General features: G+C 45.1%; 1 protein-coding gene across 8 annotated transcripts in view; it reads left to right on the top strand.

Moving 5' to 3' along the window:
• The first annotated feature begins 984 nt into the window (after window positions 1-984).
• Window positions 985-23391, top strand: part of APBB1IP (amyloid beta precursor protein binding family B member 1 interacting protein) — a 109220-nt gene continuing 86813 nt past the window's right edge. For 3 of the 8 annotated variants that reach the window (XM_065582959.1, XM_065582958.1, XM_065582957.1), the window contains exon 1: window positions 1015-1176. Coding sequence is in view for 3 of the 8 variants with exons in the window: in XM_065582956.1 (XP_065439028.1) it covers window positions 15756-15863 (108 nt within the window). In the remaining 5 variants the exon portion in view is untranslated. Of the gene's footprint in view, window positions 1177-10621; window positions 10839-15626; window positions 15864-23391 lie in introns of those variants that run through there. The other 5 variants (XM_065582954.1, XM_065582955.1, XM_065582956.1 and 2 more) reach the window with 5 other exon arrangements.

The raw sequence follows: 23391 nt of genomic DNA, 5'->3' as shown, positions 1-23391 counted from the left end.
TCTCGAGCTCTCGCTCTCTTGCGGTCAGTGGCAGATGTGTGTGACCAGCAGGAAATCTCAGTACGCAAAGAGCCAAGGGGAACATCTCTGTATGGGTGCCTCACACACAGCAAGCAGAGATGGGGCAGCAAGGGTGAAACAAGCCCCTGCAAGAATGAAAGTGCCCTTACCTCCCACCCCAAGGGGCACAGGCAGCAGACAGACTCCTGCCACTGGGGCTGTGGGAGGGTGAGGAGGGAGCGTCCTCTCTCTGGGAGGCGTAGGTGCAGATTGCAGGCTGTGTAGGGAGTCCCTCTCCCCCAGGATCTGCATTGCTTGCAGAGAGGCTCCTGAAAGGTCCCTGTTTCCAGTATTTGGGGTGTGAGGTAGGGGGCCTCTCTTCACCCAGAACTGGGTGGGGTGGCTTGGTAAGGAGCGGAAGGAGGATCTGGGGCAGTGAGTAGGGCAGTCCCCAGGGCTTAATTTGTGCCAGGGCTTGCCAGGGGTGAGCCCTGGCACCTCTAGGCTTGGCAATTCATAGCCCCTGCTCCTCTGGCTTGCCACATCAGTTATGAAAGTAAAAAAATTGCTTGAGCCCTAGCACCTAACTGCTTCAGCCCCAGCACCTCTTTCATTACAAATTAATCACTGGCAGTCCCCTTCACCCAGGACCTGGGAGTTCCTTGCAGTGCCTAGGTATTCCCCCTCCACAGGATTTGGGGAGGCCAGGAATGGGTAGAGCAGATTGGGGGGAATCTTTGCAGGGAGCCTGGGAATGGGGGAGTCTGGCTTTCCTCAAAAGGAGGGTGCAGGGCAGTGGCAGGAACCTCTTCTCCCAGCATCTGGGGGGCTTGTGCGAAATGACTGGGAAGGGGTCCGTGCCCCAGGGTGTGGGGCCTGGCTGTGCCTGGGGTGGGTCCCTCTCTCCAGGGTACCTGGGTGTGGGGGTGCTGAACGTGACACGATTCACCCACTGAGCGCAGCTGATAGGCCAACAGCACTTCCTCACAGAGAGGAAAGCAGCGTGCCTGGGGTGGGGGCCGGCGAGAGGTGAATGAACGCAGCTGGGGACCGGTTACACGCACTGCCCCGGCTCTGGGCTGTGTGATCCGAGCCCGTTCGCTGCTCCTCGCACCCCCTGCCAGACGCGCCTTCTCCAGCCCGGGCGGACCGGCCAGCCGGGGAAACTCCAGCAAGGTAGGAGCGGAGCGGGCCGCTGCCAGAGTCAGCGGCTGTCACCGGCCCCCACCCCCCTTGCTGGCGGGGAAGGGTGACTTTGTCCTGAGGCTCCCTGGGGAGAGGGGCGCAGAGCCACCCGGCGCAGGAGAAGGGGTCTGGGCTGTGCCCCCTGTAGGTAGCCCAGCGGCTGGCGAGGGAGCGGGCTCCCAGGGACAGCCCGCGCCCCGCCACCTGCCCGCCGCTCGGTGGGAGTGCGCGCTCCTCTCCGCGGGCTGTTTCGCCATCGCTGCCAAGCTTCCTGCCGCGGAAGTTGCAGCAAGCGCATCAGCTCCAGCAGCTCTGTTTCGACAGGCGGGCACCACCCTGCCCGCCCAGCCTGCGGGAGGCGCCGGGCGGAGCGCAGGAGAGGAATGCCCGGGCCCGGGGAGAAACAAACCAAGACGTGGCACTAGCTGGCCAAGTATTTAGTCAGGGAGGAACGATGAGAGAGAGCCCCATGGCCCTGCCATGGTGGGAATGACCCCTGTGGGATGGGGGAGAATAATGCTGCTTACTCCCCCTCTCCTTTTATAAAGCGCTTTTGAGATCCCCTGATCAAAAGATGCTATAAGCATAAGGCATCACGTATGGCCCCAGCACAGTGAGGCCCTGGCCCCATTGTGGCTTCCGGGCATTGTTGCAATATAAACGTTAAATAACAAGAGGGCCTAACCCTGTACCCGTTACCTACCAATGTAGGCCTTACCAGGACAAGTGATCTCAATAAAGTCAAGGGGGCTACTGTGTGAATAAAGGTTTCTCTGGTGAATAAGGGTTGGTGTGGGATCATTACTGCAAATGGTTCTGTGGTTTCCTGTGGAAATTCCTCCTTATGGGGAACTTATTTTAAATTTTCCTCCTGTTATAAATGGAAATCAGACAGATGACTATGATCCTAAAATTGCATATTAGGTGATTAACACTAAGAGATCCATAATATGCTATACCTGGGGTTATAAAAGAAATGCACAGTGGTTAGGATGAACACTTTGCACTGAACACATCAACTGGACAGAACTGAGTATAGTGCACCAAAGAAGAAAAACAATCTTCTTTTAAATACAAGCTGAGGAAAAGACCCATTTAAAAATCATTGTTACTATTAGCTGGATTTAAGAATAAACTGCCCTTTTTTCTAGAATGAGTTAATTACTTGTGGCATTCAGTACCCAGTATGGGCCTTTATTAATTCAAGATTGTATTCTGCTTAGGATATCTAAAAAGTTTAGAATCTTTATCTTCAGGGCAGGGAGTACATCTTTATCTGTGCTTGCAAAACATGAGGCAATCTAAGTAAATGGTAATGAATATGGGTTAAGAGAATTCACAGACAATAATGATTCCTCTTACTTCTCTGGAAAAACATTTAGGGGCAAGTTCTCTCACCTTACTCATGCAAAGTAGTTATATTTAAGTCCATATAATGGAGCAAGGCAAGCAAATTATTTTTATCCAAGTCAAATCTATTAGTGTAATAGTAATATCAGTTTTCATTTGATTTACCATATTTGGTATTATAAGAACTCTGTTTTTGTAGTTAAAGGTGCTGTTCTTCTCTGCAAGTTAATTTCTCTTAATGGTTATTTATTTATTTATGGAGATATCCTATCTCCTAGAACTGGAAGGGACCTTGAAAGGTCAGCGAGTCCAGCCCCCTGCCTTCACTAGCAGGACCAAGTACTGATTTTGCCCTAGATCCCTAAGTGGCCCCCTCAAGGATTGAATTCACAACCCTGGGTTTAGCAGGCCAATGCTCAAACCACTGAGCTATCCCTCCCCCCTTATGCATGCTTCAAGGAGAGTTCTCTCTCTGTGGGCTAGATTCTGCAGTTCCTATTGAGGAAATACTAGCATTAAATGTAGTCGGGCATTTAACTCTGGACACCACTTTTAGAAAGAAGGCTGAACCATGAAGGCTCATTTTCATGGTTCGTTTAATTCTGAACCCAAATACGAACTTGGATGTGTAATCCCAAACTACTTCATTTTCAGTATTTTTAGATCAGGTATTTATCTCTTGGTTTTGGTTCCTTCTGCAGTTCCCCAAAATCCTTGTTTTTGGTTAAGATGTTCACTTTTAACCAGGGCTCCAGCTCCGGAGCAAGCGCCAGGCAAAAACCTGCAGCTCCACTGCTCTGGAGCTGCTCTGCCCTTCAGCTCTGGGCTCCGCTCCAAAGCCCTGCTTTTAACAAATACCAGTTTCATGTATAAATCCATTAATGTCAGAGTTAATGACGTTTCACACCTCATATTGTTTCAGTATTATAGCATCTTTACAATAATGTTCTGCTTTAGTAGAATGATATTGATGCTTACAGACACTCACTATTTGTTTCAATCTAATTTTTGTCCCCAGTGTCATAGCTGTAAAATATATGCCATTATCTTAATGAAGTGCTAAATTAGGAATGTGTTTTTTGTTTAAGTATTTTATATTTATTTATTGGCTATGCAAAGTTGTGTCCTGTTACAGAAAAAATTGTACAGTACTTAGATCTTTGGGGCAGGAACCATATTTTTGTTCTGGTTTGTACAGCACCTAGCACAATGGGGTCCTGATCCGTGAATAGGGCTTCTAGACACAAATAATAAGAAGCCAAACCTGGCATGGCCTAAATAGGTGCAAGTGCTACTTTGTTTACTGTGGGGATCGGATTGGACTCTGGCATAAGTGGGCACAATTAATTGAAGTCAATAGGAATTGAACCCTGTTATCCCAGGGCTGAACATGCTCTGTAGAATTTTATATATGAATATCATTGCATTACAGTTATGTAAAATGTAAGGCAGCACATAGCAATTTCCATTAAGCCACTGTAATTGTCATGTACCCTGATTAACAATACCTTTCTGTTTTGAAGAAAAGGTACTTCCTTTGTTTTTAGCAGCAAGCTCATGACTTCACATTTCTGCTTTTTGTTTCATTTCTTTTAATTGAAATGGCTCTTAGTATCCTGTAAGAATTTAATTAGAATTTAGTAGAGCTCCCTTAACTTCACACCAATGGCTGGAAGACCTGGTGTGAAGGACTGAATTTTGTTAGCTGAGAAGAAAAACTAACACCGCCACATCACAACATACTTTTAAAGTGATTTGTCAATTGTTGTTTAGTTTTTAAATTAGTGATAATGCTACATGGTATTCTTGTAAAATATTACTACACCATATACTGGTCAAATGTAACCAAGGATTAGTCCACCCTCACATCAGTTTTGTGCAGGTTCAATTCCACTGAATTCAGGGAAGATACTCCTGGTTCATGCCATTTAGGCACAGATGTTTGTTTTTAGTGTAGTGAAAGATTGGTAATAGGAGACTCCACTGTGGAGACTTCACACTAAGAGATCTGCACGAAGATAAAGCATAAAATATAACCCTCAGCATGTAGAAATATTGTTATAATCTGAAACCCCAGTAGAAACATTGCTCTTTAAAAATTCTCAGATTTTTCCAGGAACATTCACACTTTTTCCCCTGCACACTTTTTAATTAAAAACACCATTTCCTCCAATGGGCGTTCAATATGTTAGAACACACATTTTGTGCAAGTGTCCCTTCAAGATGTATTTTTCATCTGCAATATCTAGATACGTCAAATGGAGATAATTAACTGCAGTATGGGCTGTGACTGTCTGGGGGAGGTTTCAGGCAATCAACAAAGTAAGATGCATAGTTGAACAACCCTGTTTTAGATTTTGAGAAGATTTCTATCTAGACTAAATAGGTATGGCTGGAAAATGTGTAGTGGGGGTATTGTTTGTTCTTTTCTTTAAACACTCCCTGTGAATGCTACAATAGTAACAAGCTGTTCTGGTGGCCGGAATCAAACAACTGACAGGAACCTTAAAGATTGAATTGAGTAATTTGTGTTTTAACTCTTGCTGCAAATTGTTCATGGGAATCCTGATCGCTTAGTGTACAACATCCTCAACCAGGTGCTGATGCCTTTTGAAGCCAAGGCTACCTCTGTTCACTATGTAAAAAAGTTTTGTTTGCATTTCATTTTTAACACTTTACTGCACTACCTGTAACTTAACCATGTGTCAGGCCTTGAGCAGCCTCTACAAACGGTCTCCATGATGTGTCCGCTATGTGCGTTCTTCTATGTCCTGATGGAACATGAAAAACAGGAACGGGCTAAATTCTGCTCTAAGAATGTGATTTAGCCAGAACATCTCTCCGGGATTTAGTTGCTTTAGTTTTACCAACATTTTCCAAAGACTTAGGTTTGGGGTGTTCATTTTTATGTTTGGAAGGGTAACCTCAGCTGACAGAGTGGAGAACGTAGAGCTTTTGTCTAAACTTTGTTTTCTTTGATACTGTGTTCCTTTAGTTCTTTTTGTTCTGCGGTAAAACCTATTCAAGGGGGCAAAAGATGGTGACTCAGTGTCTTCTGAGAATCGGGCAAAGAACCTGCAGTTCTTATGAGCGGAGCAGTTCAGAGTCACCCTGATTCTTCCTCCAGTGGCAAACGCTACACAGTGTGAGGAGCAAGATATTGCTTAACTAATTCAAAACTTGAGGGTATTTGTTACTTTTAGTGTGTCTGTGCAAATAAACTTTTCTACACAACCTAGATGTTCAGCCTGGTGGCTAGGTAATACAAAGGAGAGTCATTAGTATATTGTCATGTGCAGTCACATGGTGCCAGGACCAAATCTTTGTAGGTAAGTGAGGCACAGAAGGATTCTGCATTGTGGCCTCTGGCCACCCTCATTTATTCAGAAGTATATTCTTATATTTATTCAGTGCTGTATCTTAAGGCAAGGTAATACAATAGGTGTGGGTGTGTGGCAGGGTGACTACTCACCTGCACATGCCTCCTGCTGGTCCTCCTGGGTATTAGCTCTTCCAGCCCAGAGCAACCTCTGCAGGCCAGTGTCTCGCCTGTTGCTGGCTAGTGTCCCTCCCAGACCCCAGTGCCCTTTTACACCGGAGTTCTGCCCCCAGCAGTAACCCACAATCTGAGTCTCCCCACCCAGGGGAACCCCCAACCCTCTATCCCCACCTTGCCTTAGTGGCTACTGCCAGTCATCATCTAGCCCCCACTTACTGGGGCAGACTGCAATCTGTAAACCACTCATCATCGGCAAGAGGGTTAGGACCTGCTGCCTTTGCCTATCTCTGGACTGCCCTCTGCAGCCCCAGTACCCTTTTTGGCCCTTTTTAGCAAGGCCTGTAGCCTGGGTTTTTTTCTGGCTGGAGCTCCCCAGCTCCCTCTGTCCTTCCCCAGCACTGCTCCACCTCAGGTACCCTTCTCAGCTGCCAGGTCCTTCTTTCTCAATAAGCTGGGGAGGGGGGGGGGGGCGCTGCTGTGTCTGGCCCACAGCCCTCTTATAAGAGTCAGCTGGGCTCTGATTTAGCTGGCCACAGCTGTGGTCAGCTACTCACTCAGCTTCCCCAGCTGTTCTTAATCCATTTTACCCCACCACAGCCCTCTCCAGGACTGCTTTTAACCCCTTCAGGGCAGAAGTGGGGCAGCCACCCCACTACAGGGTGGCTGAAATCCACTCCATTTAATGCAGGTTACCTGCAGCCATCAAACTCCTATTAGGTTGCAACTCAGTCCCTCCCAATGGCCCATAGTTTGGCCATCCCAGGGCTAAGAGCCCTTCTAAGTACAGGTTTCAGAGTTGTAGCCGTGTTAGTCTGTATCAGCAAAAAGAACGAGGTGTACTTGTGACACCTTAGAGACTAACAAATTTATTTGAGCATAAGCTTCTGTGGGTTAAAACCCACTTCATCAGATGCATGCAGTGGAAAATATAGTAGGAAGATATATATACACACACACAGAGGACATGAAAAAATGGGTGTTGCCATACTAACTATAATGAGAGTAATCAGTTAAGGTGGACTATTATCATCAGGAGAAAAAAAACTAAGTACAATTACTGCTCTAGTCTTCTATAAAAAATGTGATTCCTCATCCCATTCAGAAGAAAAGTCTGCATTTCAGGCTAGACACTTTATATGCCAGATTGATTCTCAATGGAGAGAAACCATGTTATTTGTGCAATTAAGGTGGCTTCCTGCAGGGAAAGTGACAAGAGCAATAACTAAACTGCTGATCTAAAATACCACTAATTTGGGGGGAGATCCATTGACCAATGTGAGGAAAAAGTTTAACTTTTAAATAGTCGCTATCAAACTACTCTGAAAATTCCCACTTTAAAGTTGCAACTGGAAATAAAATCACTTGTTGCCTTTTAATTCACAAATTGGGAGCAAACGTAAATGAAAAATGGGGTTATGTGAGCCCTCATGTTTAAGCGGAGTCTCAGAATGGAGTTAGCTGGCGGGGGGATGGGGAGAAGAAAGGATATCTGAGAATCATCCACTTTTCCATCTTCTGGAAGCTTGAGGAGAAACTAAACCATCTCAGTTTCTCCTCTTTCACAGCAATAGTGAACCATTTCCCTTGCGTGTAGACACACCAACATTACTGTCTAGGGAAGCAATGGATCGACAGGTTGGTTGAGATGAATAGTTGGCCTAGAATACAGAGGCATCCCTTGCTCCTTTGGGAGTGATTTCATTGTATAGGGAATTGCTCCTTAATTATTAGAACATCTGATGTTTGTAAAGTGCTTTGAGAGGCTCGGATAAGTGCAAAGTAGTATTATCAGAAAGTTTCAAAGGACACGGGCGTCAAGGTTAAAGCTTTCATACCATTGCAGAGAAAGAAGAGGTATCAGTAGTATTGGGAGGCACATCTCAGTCAATTTATTTCACTTTCGCCCCACATCAGCAGGCAACAAAGTGAGTTCTTCAATACAATGCCAAATCAGGTAGTGCTGTTTTTAAATAGGTAAAGATACATTGAAAGAAAAGGTAAAAAGTTTTTTGGAAAGGATATGAAGAATATAGGTGGTTTGTAGGGAGAGGAGTAGAGTGTAATATTACAGTACATGGGCCCTGATGTTTGAGCAACATTTGGCAATCCAAATCCAATTGTACTCTATGTCCCCAACACCCTCTCAAGATTTTTCTGCCCTCTCCCTATCTTTTCCCTAACGCTCCAGGATCGCTTTGCTATCTACAGGAGCCCTGAAGGTAAGGCTGCCTATCCTCTCAGCCAGCGGTTCTCAAACTGTGGGTCAGGACCCCATTTTAATGGGGTCACCAGGTTTGGCATTTGACTTGTTGGGCCTAGGGCTGAAGCCAAAGACCGAGTCCCACCCCCCAGGGCTGAAGCTAAAGCCCAAGGGCTTCAGCCCAGGGGGGTGGGACTCAGGCTTCAACTTCAGCCCTGGGGGTGGGACTCAGATTACAACCCCTCTGCCTAGGGGTGAAGCTCTTGAGCTTCAGCCCCAGCCCTAGGGTGGTGGGGCTCAGGCTTTGACTTTGGCCTCTCCGCCCTGGGCGGCGCTTTGGTTCCTCTTCCCAGGGCCATGTGGTAATTTTTGTTGTCAAAAGGGGGTCTCAATGCCATGAAGTTTTGAGAAATGCTACTAGTGTCTCAGTTTTTCAGGGGATGCCAGATGGCTAGTTTCCTTAGACATTTTGGGGGCCCCTTCAGATGTCGCTGCTGCTGCCTCAATCTACATGAAGGTAATCTAGAGGCTATGTATTGCAGCAGCAAGGGAAGGAAATGCTTCTGGACATTGTAGTACTGACTGCTTGGAGCTGAGAGATCTCCGTTCTATTCCTTGCAGCCCGAAGGCTAGAACTGCAGCGCTAAGGAAGTCCCAAGGTAGTGTATTTTGGGGTTACCCTGGCGATCTTGGAAACCTCCACCATTTCAGAACCTGGAGCATGTCTTATTCCATGCAGTGGTGGTGGGATTCTTTGATATGTGGAGGAGGATATCTTTCAGACAGCGGCCAGATTCTCTGTTGCCCTGAATCTTGTGTGGTCATTTGCACTCCGGTAAAATGGACTCTAAAGCTGTACGAAATCAGAATGGTAATGATTCAAACTCACTTTGCACTGGTGTAAATGACTGCACCGGGTGCAGGGCAATGGGATCTGATATGTAGGTCCTCAAAGGATAACTGTTATTGATCAAGGGAGACCAGGGGCGCACCTGGAAGTCCCCCAGAGTTGGCTGCTTCAGGGGAGTGAGCACTCAGTAGCCATTAAAGAGCAAGGTTGAAGGAACAGCCATTTGGTATGGAGGAGAGACAGGAAAGGGATTTGAAGGCCACTGGGCAAACTTTTCAGAGCACATCAAAAGTAGTGGGGGGAAGGGACTTATAGACAGAGGAGTGATGGCCCTGGGAAGGGAGAGGGCAATCAAAATATTTGCAGCTAAAATGTTTTCCCAGTTACTGTTCAGAAATTTTAGAGTCCCCACCCCTCAACAAGCAGGGACACTTCTTACGGGGGTTTCTTCTCTGAAGTGCTTTTTTACTCACACTATGAATGTGGTTACATTCTCATGACTGTTACTATTAAAATGATGGACGCTGCATGGAAAATATGAATAAGTATTAATACATGCCAAGCATCTGTTGCCACTGTCCCGCATGTCCCTGACAACAGAAAGTTTCCTGTTGTCCTCAGATAATCCCAGTGATAGTGTCCACTGAAGTGCTAGTTTATCATCCTGTGCCTGGCAGGGAGAGGCTACAGAAGGCGGGGTAAATCTGACTTTAGCTGCATTGCTAGTCCATGGTGGTGAGAGAGCAGCTAGAGCAGAAGGTCCGGTGCAGGCTTTGCCTGACTTCCACTCAGGAGCATTATCAAGGTAACTTAGGGAATGAAAGATGTGACTTCTAGCATTCTGCCCCATCCCCCAACAGGTACCTTTATTCATAGACTCCAGGAAACGAGCAGTCCCCTCAGTCCAGAATTTTAAAATTAGATAACTAGTGAATCCATCTGATGGAAGGGGACAGAAGACTGGTAATGGGGCACCGAGCCTTCCACCTCTGGATTGCTTGTAAGAGCCCAGCGCACATTAGTAGCAACTGAAAGTTTACCAACTTCATGGCAGAGAAGTGAAGTTATTTGGTGGATTCAGTTCAGTTCCCAGGGCCCCCCATTGCAAAAAGCCTTCATCAAAATTAGTACCCTTTTTGCCACCCTCAAAAACAAGGATGACGGCTGACTACATATGGACTGAGCTACTCTCCGCCCCTAGAGTTGTGCACCCACTAGGCCCTGGAGGGAACATTAGCAGACCAGCATGAAGTTCCTCTGGGTGCTTGTCCTGTATCTGACCTGCGAATAATGGCCTCCAGCACTGACAAGCAAGCAGCTATCACAAATACAAAATTCTTATGCAACTTTTTTAAATAATTTTTTTTTTTTACAGTTATATTAGGAGACAAAGATACAAAGTTATTTTTGAACCTGGGAGATTCTCATGCTTCAGTCAGATGCATTGCCAGTAGCCAGAGGCTTATCATATCCCCAGAGGTTCACGTACCGTATCTGATTTTCCTGGCCATCCCCAGCCAGCACAGCCCCTATAAGTCTCTCTGGTGGAGAAGAGGTTGCAGACACTGCAGGGTTCTGGTGTGAGCAGACTTTCTGCTGTTACCCTGCACCTGTTTTATGCTGTGCACAGAGCAGGGTTGAATGCAACCCCATCTATTTAAAGTAGTGTTTTTGACCTCTAGTACTTTCTGACTCAAAGTGATTATTATTTAACAGCTGAATATAGCACATGGGTTTGCAGGCTGCTTCTCACGGTGAGTAAAAATACAACTCCTCCCTTGCATAGCTTCCAGTAGAAACAGATCATGACTAACAGCTTCCAGATCATGACGAGAGGACTCTGGGCAAGATAAAAAGACAAGTGGGATGGAGGGAGGGAAAACATAAGAAGCTTGTGCACTTTCTTGGGCGGTACAGATCATATTAGCACCTATTTTTCCTGTAAAAAACGTTAATACTTAGAATTAACTGGAGGATCATAGTGGGAAGGACTATGGAAAAGGGTGGGTAAGGAGGAGAGATTTCAAGGAAAAGAGGCAGGGCATGTGGCATATAGAAGCCTGAGAGATGCTCTTTGGAATAAAGTGGGTATGGTGTGATGTAGACTTGCTGGGGATCAGGATATGAACAAGAGTGGTGAGCGTTAGAACAGTGTTAATAAAATCTTCTAATTACAGAAGGATGAGAGTGTTGTTTCCTTAGCAGCTAGGCAGTGCCAGAGCAGATTTAAAAATTTTATTAAAGCGAATGTTAAAAAATTATATAATACATAGGTTGAGAAAAGAGTGTCTGTATATCTGGGTATAGTGCTTGGATTATCCAAAAATACAAAGTAAGCACTATATGTATCTTATTACTTTAAAAACAAAATCAGCAATAACCCCAATTTAGGTAAATAAATTTAAGAATACAGTTTAGATATTAGCATCCAAGTATTTGGGTACATCATGCATGAAAAGTTACGCAGAGAGTTGGTTGTGGAAAGCAAATATATCAGTGAGTGAAGATTGTCTCTCAGTAATTGAGAATTTAGGGTAGATTGTCCATTTGGAAAATACAATCCATGAGGAAAGTATTTGTTACTTTCCCCACTATGCTTCTGTGTGCCTGGAAAGCAGAATAGATGTTTTTTAAATTATTAGCTTCTCTCCCCTTCCCCCCCCTTCACTGTTGTTAGGATTCTATCACAACGCAGAAGCAATAAGGATGCATCAGCAGCATTGGCCAGAAGACTCTTTCTGAATCTAATGTAGTTACTGTCAGTTTGACTGTAAGGTAAAACAAACAGCTTTTTCTCTTGAGGTAAGAGTTAGGTCCATTTCTGAAAGCTATGTAGTCTATCACAACAGAGGGTTTTTCTCCCCTTCAGCTGTGTTTTTTTGACCAAGTTTGGTATCTGGGAGGCCAGGGCTCAGGGGGGAAAATGCTTGTGGAGATAAGCCATCGTTGTAAACAAGTAAGGGTGTGCACTACAAATGGGCATGGAAGTAGAACACACCCATAACTGCAGCAGCTGCAGTTTGGTTTTGTAGTTTGCTGCCAGAAGGGAAGCCAGTAATCCTGATAACATAGCACTAGTACAGCACGGGCAAAAGAGTCAGTGGGTTTAGGATAGGTCAGTTGTAAGGATAGACTCAGCACCAAAGCTAAGGCATTTTTAATCCCACTTTCAGTGGTATGGATCGTGTCTTTATATAAGCTTGGACAGAGCCCTTCCGGTGTGTCTCTAATAGCCTCCCTTCCACCACCACATAATCATTGGCTCTTTCCAGAACAATCATTCCATTCCCCTCTATCTAGAAGGAGGCATGAAGGGAAGGCGTGAAGGGAAAAATTCTGTCGGAAAAGCCATGTGGTCCTCCTCAAAATTTCCTCTACATACTCCCCAGAGCAGTTTGCAGCTCTGCAGAGGGTGCATAGCCTGCAACCCAAGCACAACTATGCAGATATTCCTTCGGATGGGATGTCCCTTTGTAATGACTCCATGTTTCCCCATAGCAGCACAGCTCCCTTAGTAGCCATTGCCTGAGTGCCCCCAGAGCCGTTCAGTACCTCATTTTCCTGATGGTGGGGATAGCCTATCCAAGCTGATATAATACAAGACATGAACATTTACCCAGTCCCTGCTAGCCAGAACTACTAAGCCTGCTAGTGAGGGTTCAGAATACTTGCCCCACTAATGCCCCCTGCTCACTGTGAACCTATGCACTTTGCTAGTGAAAGTGTCTGCACAGTATTTGGTGCACATAAACGAAACAAACAAATAATGCTCCATTAACATTGGCATTGGATTCTGTATACACTTACTTATTACATTTTCTTTGGATTTGGTTTCTCCCTTTTCCCCACACTCCTATTTTAATACTTTCTGCATTATATCTTGGGTCTTTTCCTCCATCTTTCCTGAGTTTGTCTCCCTTGTTAGAGAACATCCAGTTACATAAAATAAATTAGTGCTTTGTGGCATAAACCAGTTACTAACAGTCTGGGATTAGGAAGATATTTTTTTTATAGGCAGATTGTTCCATAATTGTCCATTACAGGGTTTCTTGTGCTTACCGCTAATAGCATCTGGTACCAGTCATGATTGGAGACAAGACACCAGATTAGATCAACCATTGGTCAGATTCAGCATGGGAATTCCTATATATAATTCTTTTGTACAGTAACTTTTTTCCTCCCTTCTCTCGTCTTTACTTTATATATCCTTGCCACCACCCTCAGTATTTTGTTTACAATCTGTGTCCCTCTGTTCTCTTTTTAGTTTTTCACCATCCTCTTTATCTCTTGCTGGTCCCCAGATTCCTCCCCTCTCTCTCTCTCTCTCTCTCTCTCTCTCTCTCTCTCTCTCTCTCCCCCCCCCCCCCCCCCCCAATCCCTCTCCTCTCTTTCCCTACTATTCAGGTAATCCACTAATATTTGTCGTCAAAGCAGAACTGTGATAACTCTTCAGATCTTTGTGGCAGGCATATAACATGGTCTCTACACCAGAAGATATTGAGGGTGCTCAGTAAGAGATGGGAACTTAGAGGGAAAACGAGTAACACAAGTTTTAGTCAACACTAAACTGTGAAGTACCTAAAAACACTGAGGAAAAATGTGTGAAGAAATTCAGAATCACGGGTTATTTACTATCAGAGGGTAGCCGTGTTAGGCTGTATCTACAAAAACAACAAGGAGTCTGGTGGCACCGACTCACTACACACAGACACTCCTCAGGTGCCCTGTACCTTACTTTCCCCTCTTTCACTGAGTGATGTTGTTTTTTGATGTGGCATAACACTTCAGAAATTCTCCCCTTCTGAACATCAGCAAGAGAATCCAAAGCAAAGTTTTAAACAACACAAATTAGTCCCTTAGCCTTCACCAGGTTCAGACAGTGCCCCAGCTTTGTGATCTCCCCTCTGCTCGCCAGCTCCAGGTAGTACAGCAGACCCTGGTCACTCTCTGACCCCTGGGCTCCAGATTACACCAAGGAGTGGCCATCCACTGCAGCTGAAATATTCCGCTCTATTCACCACCCAGACCTATTCCCTATGCTGCCTGGCAGTGGTTGGGGTTTCTTCCAACCTTTCCCATCTTCTGGCTATAGCCACTTTGCTGGCTCCAGCTTCTGTGGGAAACCATTTAAATAGTCCTTTGTCCTCCTCAGTCTCTCTGGGCCTTCAAATACAGAAGCAAAATTACATACCCAGTTTCTGTGCTATAGGGGTAGAATCCATGGGCATTTCTGATGCTCTTCTCTTGATGCTCTGTGTTTGTTTCTGGGTGTGTAATTGTGGAATAGACAGCAGGGTACAAGTTGTGGACTTAATTGTCAAGCATTCTCCCATGCTGGGGTCATCCCCTGAGAATTGGGATGACACAGGCCTACAGGACATTAGTCAAAATCTTCCCTGCAATGTTCATGAAGAATTGTGATCCAACTGTCTCTGAAGCAATATACAGCAAGCTTATTCATAGCTAAGGCTGCGATTCTGTCATGGAGGTCACGGAATCCGTGACTTTCCGCAACCTCTGTGACTTTGGCAGCTGCAATGGAGGAGCATTGTTGCTGGAGCTGCCCCAGGGCCAGCCACAGCGGCTGCAGCTCAAGTGGCACCAGGGTGGCTGGCCCTGAGGAGCACCTGAGCAGTGGTCCCGGGGACTGTCCCAGGGCCAACTGCACTGGTCACTGCTCGGACAGCTGGCCCCGGGAAGCGCCCAAGCAGCAGTCCTGGGGTGGCTGGCCCCGGGAAGCGCCCAAGCAGCAGTCCCTGGTGCCTCAGAGCAGGGGTGGCTGGGGGCACTCAGCCCCCGTGGCCAGAGCAGGGGCTAGCTGTCGGCCTGCACGTCCCCACAGCAGCGTTGTCCCGGGGCCCCCCAGAGCAGCAGTGCCTGGGGCCCCAGGAGCTGCTAAGTTTTAGTCAGGGGTATTTATATAGTAAAAGTCATGGACAGGTCACATGAATTCTTGAATACCCATGACTAAATCTTAGCCTTATTCATAGCACATGTTGACCTAAACTAGTGATCTTCAGACCTCAGTGGTGCAGGAGCCAAATTAGTGATCAACATTACCCAAAAAAGTCACAGTAGTGTGAATTTGTTTTATTTATTATAATACTATGTATTTATATTTGAACAATATGACAGGGGAAATGTTTATATATTTTTTTCTCAGAGCAAAATGGCTGTGACAGAATGTAGCTCAAAATAGCACCCTGCACGCCCCATATTCATCATTCATATATGGTTGTGATATTTCATACAAAGCACGCCATATAAGATATATGAAAGGTCATGATCTGCTGAAACCTGTTGTTCTGTCCAAATATGTCTATCATTAGTGTGTATGAAATTATGGACTTTGCTGTATGGTTGCTACTGAAGTATGTTGTATGATTGAGAGTCTCTACTGCTAACCGTTCCCAGGTGTTAATCAACCATTAATCCTCAAGGGAATTGTAATCAAGGAATTTACAATTCAATGAGAGTTGTGCAAGCACCACACAATGGGGACTGCTCAGCTCTATGACTCAGTTGCACAAGACCACCAGGAGGATTTCTCAACCCTGTGACTCACCAAAGCCCACCAGGAATGTCTGGGCAAATGTCTTCTAGGCACATGGACTAAGGATATAAAATAGGGGATAGTGGCATCAAGCTTTGGCCTTTCTCCTCCCCCACCTATGCGGGAAGCACCAAGGATGCTGAGAAGACAAAGAACTTCAACTGAGGAGACTGGTCCCAGGTTTAAGAGAGAAACCTGTGTATTACAAACTGCAACATCCAGTGGGGTGAGAAAATTGCTTGATCTAAATACTGCCTAGTGTAATAAGGTTTAAGATTTATATTGTGCACTTATCTTTTATTTGGTAACTATCTCTGACCTTTTATGCCTATCTCCTATAATCACTTAAAATCCATCTTTTTGTAGTTAATAAACCTGTTTTATATTTTACTTAAAACAGTGTGTTCTGCTTGAAGTGCTTGAGAAATCTCAGCTCAGTTACAAAGGCTAGTGCATGTCCTCTCCACGTTGAGGGAGGGGCAGACTGGGTAATAAACTTAAACTGGTCAGGCTTCCCACCAGGGCAAGATGATACAGCTCTGTTGTATAAGGCTGGGGAGCTGTGGGGAATTGGCTGGTGCCTTTCTCCATGTGATTCGTGAGTGGCTCTGGGAGCATTCATGCAATCTAGCTGGGTGAGGGGTTGCATATGCTGTTGTGCTGAATGCTGACAGCCCCTGGAGGGATTTGCTGCATGTCACTAGCAAAGCATTGTGAGAGACAAAACGGCTGGAGAGCTAAGGGGGCCCAGCAGTACCCCGGTTCCAGGTTGCACCCCGGGGATTCAGTCACACTGACCAAGTATTATTTTATCAGCTACAATTGGTTAATAACCTAATAAAAGCATCCTGATTGGTTAATAACTTAGACTGGTTAATACTTAAATCACACAGTGTTTTAATATCCTGTGCTGCAAAGAGCCACAGTAGACACACTGAAGCGCCACTCACTCTGAGTATCACTTACTTAAACAATGGTAATTGGAAACATTGTCAAATTTTCTACTCAGAGATAGTCAGTTGAGGAAGCGGTAGTGCCACAAATCTGCTTAAGAAAAGGACTCTTCTACATCACTGTATTGATATGTCATTTTGATTTTTTTTTAAGTCCAGTAACTGGAAGCATTTTTAAACTTGCTCTTAAACTACCCTAGCTAGAGTCTACTTTGCCACTTGTACCACAAACTTAATGCAACTGCTCTAATATGTTGGCTTCCCATCTGTCATGAACAGTGTTATGAAATGTCCCCCACCTCCCCAAGAAAAATATGCAGTTCCGTGGATTTTTTTTTTCTAGCTGTGGCTAATGCAAGAGTCACTGGTACTCCATACTTCCTAGAAGAATAGGCTAGGTGACTGTTTTCCGCATTAATTGTGTGTGCAGCCATTTTCTTGGAGAATGCTGTGCTATGAATGTTAAGGAAATAGCAATGCTGGAAGCTAGTCATCTTGGCAATCTACAACTATGGTTTTCAATCTTTTCCATACCATGACCCCATGTTACAAGAGAAAAGAGTTCCAGGATCTCCCATCCTGTTAGACATAAAGAAAGGGACGGGGGATTATGACACCCAATCCTCAGACCTGGTTGTGACCCTCTGGTTGAGAACTCATGATCTGGAAAGAGTGGTACAGTGGAGGCAGCTGCCATCAACACTATCACTCTAAAACTTTAGCTTATTTAGCTGGGATCTAACTGAGCTGCTACCATCCTCTTCTGTGGTGAATTCTGCAAAACTACAGTCCTTCTGAATGCTCCCCTCCATAGAGAATGACATTCTAGGACTAAAGCTCTGTGCAGTCGAGAGATCATGGTTCAAAAGAAAGTTGGCTAGGATCTTCAAACTTGGTGCACATAGACCTGTAGGTGAAATCAGAGTTTTACCCACAGAACTTTCCTAAACGCTTCTCAATAATTGTATCACTGTTAGGAACGTAGGCATGGCCACAATGGAACAGACCTGTTGTCTAACTAGATCAGTATCAGGGTAGCAGCCGTGTTAGTCTGTATCCTCAAAAAGAAGAGGAGTACTTGTGGCACCTTAGAGACTAACAAATTTATTAGAGCATAAGCTTTCGTGGGCTACAACCCACTTATGCATCCGAAGAAGTGGGTTGTAGCCCACGAAAGCTTATGCTCTAATAAATTTGTTAGTCTCTAAGGTGCCACAAGTACTCCTGTTAGATCAGTATCCTGTCTCTGAATCATCTGGTTAGGGCCACTGTTCGAGATAATCTTCCCCCTATGAAGATCTCACATTAATTTCTAATAGTTAGTTTGGATCAACCCCTGAATCATGCAGTTTCATATCTGTTTCAATGTTTGCTTGCATTAACTATTATAACTCTTGCTGTCCATATAAATGTCCAACCCCTCTTTGAATCTGGCTAAGTTCTTGGAGTGAATGGCCTTCTGTGGCCATGAGATCCACAGTGTAATTAGGTGTTGTGTGAAAATGTATTTCCTGTGATCAGTTTTGAATTTTTCACCTTTTAAGTTGTATTGGCTGTTCCCTTGCTTTTGTCTTATGACTGGGGCCCTACCAAATTCACAGTCCATTTTGGTCAATTTCATGGTGGTAGGGTTTTAGAAATCATAAATTTCATGATTTCAGCTATTTAAATCTGAAATTTCCTGGTGTTGTAGTTGTAGGGATCCTGACCCAAAAGGGAGTTGCAGGGGAGTCTCAAGGTTATTGTAGGGGGGTTGCAGTACTGCTGCTCTTTCTTCTGCGCTACTGCTGGCGGCAGTGCTGCCTTCAGAGTTGGGCAGCTGGAGAGCAACGGCTGCTGGCTGGGAGCTCAGCTCTGAAGGCAGCACAGAAGTAAGGGTGGCAATACTATGACCCCCCTCCTAAAATAACCTTGTGACCCCCCCCTGCAACTCCCTTTTGGGTGAAGACCCCCAATTTGAGAAATGCTGGTCTCCCCTCTGAAATCTTGATAGTATAGAGTAAAAGCACACAAAACACCAGATTTCACGGGGGAGACCAGATTTCAAGGTCCGTGATTCATTTTTCATGGCCGTGAATTTGGTAGGGTCCTAGTTATGACATAGATAACCCCAATCTACCTTCTCTAGCCCATTCATAATTTGATGCATTTTTAGCCTAAGAAAGAACATGATATCTCTATACTGCAGTCATGGGGTGTGGTTGCAGCTCATGTAGACATACCCAAACTAGCTTTAATCTAGCTACCTTGAGCACCACGGCAGTGAACCTGGGGTGGTGCACACTTCAGCATGGGCTGTATGAACCCACCCAGAACTCTGAGTAATCACTCATGTAGCTAGCCCACACTGACACTCATGCTGCTGCGGCTTCATGACTACCGGTAACCGAGCTAGCTAGATGAAAGCTAGCTTGAGGTTAGCTACACAAACTGCAGTCACACTCTGTGATTGCAATGTCGACATACCCGCATTTATCTCCTGTCTATGGAAAACAGTCCCAATCTTTTCAAGCTGACTTCACATGAATGTGTTTCCACGTCCCTAATCATTCTTGTCACCCTTCTCTGAATCACCTCTAGTTCTGCAATGTGCTCTTTGAGATGGGGTGAACAGTACAGTGCACAGTATCCTAGATGAGGATGAACCATTGATTTCTATAATAGGATTGTAATTGTTAACCCATGCATTTTCTTTCCTCGCTTGTTTTGCTTTATTTGCCAGAGTTTATTTTTCTATGGCACCCATCTCATATATGGCTAGAGATGTTTGAGCAGCTGATGCCTCTCCCCCCCCCCCAACCCACCCACATGTTCCTGTGCTGCCTGTTTGCTTCTGCTATGTTTTCTTCCAACTCCCTTGACTAAACAGTATTTTATTTATTTGTCACTTAGTAAGAGAATCCCAGATATTAGATATGGAAAAGACTTGATAGGTCATTTTGTCCATCCCCATTCCAATGCATAGTCTTCTCAAGGGCTGTGTACTGTCTAGCAAGACACCCTAAAGATCTGCAGATATGTGAATGGACCATCAAACACAAATTCAAAGTGAGTCCCTTCCCCCATCACAACACAGTTGAGAAGCACTTCCCCTTTCCCCTCCTCCAGGCTATAGCTTGCCTAAGGAAGTCTCCTTGAGGGCTGGTTTTTGCCACAGATTGGGCTCTGCATAATACAGATAATGCTGAATCTATTCCAGGTAAGCTCTATGAAGCTAGAGGTGGGACAACATCCATCCCCCCAACACCACTGCTGCCCAACATGGAGCCACTCTGCCTCTATTTCTAGCCCACCCAATGCCTCTCTGCCCATGGATCCCACCTGCACAAAAGGCCCTCCATGATGTCCTAGGAATGGGGAGAAACTGCATAGGGTTGGCTGATTCCACCATGGGAGGGGTGAAATCTGTGCCCAAAGGGTCCCCTCCACACATGGAACTTGGTGGCATGAGCTAGCCCTATGTTTGGAAAATATTCTGATGATCATCTAAACTTTCCATTGTGCAGTGTCATCCCATTACTCCTGTCATCATTATGCACCCTTGGGTTACTCACACAATCTCTCTTTCCTTTTTATGCCCTTTGAATACTTGCAGACAATTATAATCCCATTAGTTGTCATCTGGATTGTCTACGTGTACTTTTCATGGATCCATTCCTGTAGCCTCTCTCTCACACCCCCACACACAAAGAAGGAGCTGTGTGTGCACAATGACTGGAGGATATGGATATTATTTTGGGATTTTTTAAAAAATAAATTATTCCTTATTTTTAGAGTTTTATTTTGTAATGATCTGCCCAATATTCCCAGTGTCATCTACAGAGAGACTCCCCACTCGCAGCACTGAGACACTCACTCTCCACAGTTGAAATCTGCATTGGCATTTTGCAGCTACATCATGTATTCAGTTCACTCCTGTTGCTCCTAGGTATTTTTTGGCATTAATGTTCTCCAAATACAGTATATCCTTCCACTCAATCTGTTCCAGATGACTTATCCCAAGATATATCAGTTTGTATTTTTTAGGCTTAAATTTACATTGTTATTATTCTGGCCAGTCTATAACTTTTCATTATTGTCATGATTTGCACACTTTGCAGCTTAGTAATAATAATAATAATTTGCATTTAATTAATGGTCTGGTTTTGGATCTTTTCTTCCAGATCATTAGGAAAACTTAAATATAGCTGGTCCTAATACTTATCCCTTCAGCATCCCACTAGACATCTTCCCCAAACATGATACCTTGCCATTTATCATTCCTCTTTGTATACAGTCCTTCATCCAGTTTTCAGTCCATTTTAAATACCATCAACTCAGTTGAGACCAGACTGGAGATGTAGAGATGGTAATCTTGCTTAAGAACATGTTAGTGCTTCCGGTTAGATGTTTTCTGATTACAAACAGGAATGTTTAGGTCATGTGATGTGCTTGGTAGACCACTTCTTCCTGTTAAACGCTTTAAAGAAAAAAGACTTGCTTCTGGTGGCATTGAGAAAGTATTGTATGTGAACAGCTGCGATGCTGTTTAGTGTGGCACCCAGACCTGTGTTTCCAAGACACATTGCACTATAATCATTTTAGATTGCACATTAGTTATTTAATCACATTTTCTGAAAAAGTAGAGTGAATTTTGTTTAAAATTTTACTGGTCATTCTACATTTACCGTATATACTCAATCATAAGCCGGTTCATTTATAAGCCGACCCCCCCCCCTCCCCCTCCCTCCCAAGATGGATAAGTAAAAATGGAAAATTTTTATAACCCGTTCATAAGCCGACCCTATAATTCAGGAGTCAGCAAACTTTGGCTCCCGGGCCATCAGGATAAGCCGCTGGCGGGCCGAGATGGTTTGTTTACCTTGAGCGTCCGCAGGCATGGAGGTAAACTCAAGTAAACGAAGTGTCCCGGTGTGCCAGCTGCTTACCCTGACGAGCCGGGACAGCAACTGGTAGGGTAATGTTTTGGGGAGGAGAAGCTGGGGGTCAGGGGAGTAACCCCTGTGACCACCCCCCACATGACCCCACCCCTAGCCCGGGACACCCACACTCTCCTCATCCCTTCCCACCTTGTCAGGGGAGGATGTCTCTGGCCCGGTTGGAGCTGCTCTGGCAGGCTGGGCAGCACGGCTGCAGACTGCTCCGGCGGGCCAGACCAGGTGGCATGGCCGCAGCGTGCTCCAGTGGGCCGGGTGGCGCAGCCACAGCCTGCTCTGGGGGGCATGGCCGAGCGGCACGGCTGCAGCTTGCCAGCCCAGGAGCTGCAGCTGCTTTGGAGGCTGGGGGGAGAGCAGCGTGGCCAGAAGCGGAGAAACTCTGGCCCTGCTTCTTCCCTTCTGGCTCTGCTGGCTGGGCTGCCTCTCCTTGCGCCCTCTGTTGGGGGGAGGGGCTGTGTCTCACCTCTCCCTCTCTATACCCGTTCATAAGCTGACCCCCTTCTCTGGTGCTTCCCTTTTTTACTACAAAAATTCGACTTATGGACGAATATATACAGTACTAGTTTTGTAAAATGAATCCACTTGTTTCACTTCATTTATGGAAGCTGCGCTGTTACTTATTGATGTTGTAGATAAAAACATGCAAACCATGAAACTTACTCCCTTATTTCTTGCAGATATGAAGTTTTGAGTGTTTTCATTTTTCACGCTAGCTTAATGAATTAAGTGAATTGGAATTATACAGAATATGTTTTAATCACTCTTAGAATACACAATATTGACAAAAGATTTAATTTTCAGTTTCAAGATAAAATTCCCGTTACAGATCCATATGGCAGATCCCTGCTCCAATATTCCACTTTCATTACATGCAGGGAACTTTCATTGAGAGAAACACAATACCCTGGGTCAGATTCTGGCCTGCCCCAGTGCATGTGGGAAAGCTGAGGGAGGGTGCAAGGAGTTTTCTCCTGTTCTTGCACCCAGGGCAAGGTGAGACCAGAATCCTGGCAGGAAGTGTAGTCCCTGCTTGTTACTAGGAAACTCATGGGGACAATTCTTCAGTTGGTGTGAATTGTCATAGCTCCACTGATGTCAATGGAGCTATGACGATTTACACCAGCCAATGATCTGCCCCATTGTTGCTAGCTAGGTGCCTGAAAAGGGGAGAGGGAGAGGAAGTGATGGCTGCACCCCCTCCCTCTACACAAGCCAGCATGCTAGTACTGTAGTTGGCCATACATAAGAGAGGAATATGTTGCACCTTTTTCAAGAGTCATGTTGCAAGCATGTGCTACCTGGGAGCTTCTAGGAAGAACCCTGGCTGAGTCAGACTTCTTGAGACCCTGCCCACTCTGCACCCCTCTTATCTACCTTGTGCCAACAAATTCAAAATTATAAGCACATGGGTGCCACAGACTAGCTCTGTACTACTTTCTTTGGGGCTCTGCCTCTTCTCTTCACTTTTCAGTCTTTTAATCCTACTGGCAGATATTCTACCTTCCTTTAGTCTCTGTCAGATTTTTAACCTCCCATCCCCCTCCGTTTTGTTTTTTTGGTGGCTCATTTGTTAAGACCTACTTTCAGTCAGAGTTCTTCTTTTCTATATCTCACTCTAAGGATGTGTCCATCCTGCAAATTTCAGGCCTCAGATTCATTCAGGACAAGCCTTACTCAGAAAACAACTTTTTAAAAAAGGGTGATTTGGGTTGTAAAACACTCCTTAAAATGTAAAATATTTGAATTATTTCTTCCACATCTATAAGTCAACATAGTGGTGACACAGAAACACGGATAGTGCATGTTTTTCCTATTCTTGCAGCCTGATAAAAATCTTATCACTAACTTTGCAGGCATTTTCAGT

Source organism: Chrysemys picta, chromosome 2 (assembly GCF_011386835.1).
Source record: "Chrysemys picta bellii isolate R12L10 chromosome 2, ASM1138683v2, whole genome shotgun sequence".
Taxonomy (NCBI): Eukaryota; Metazoa; Chordata; order Testudines; family Emydidae; genus Chrysemys; species Chrysemys picta.
This window is presented reverse-complemented; position numbering and strand designations above follow the sequence as displayed.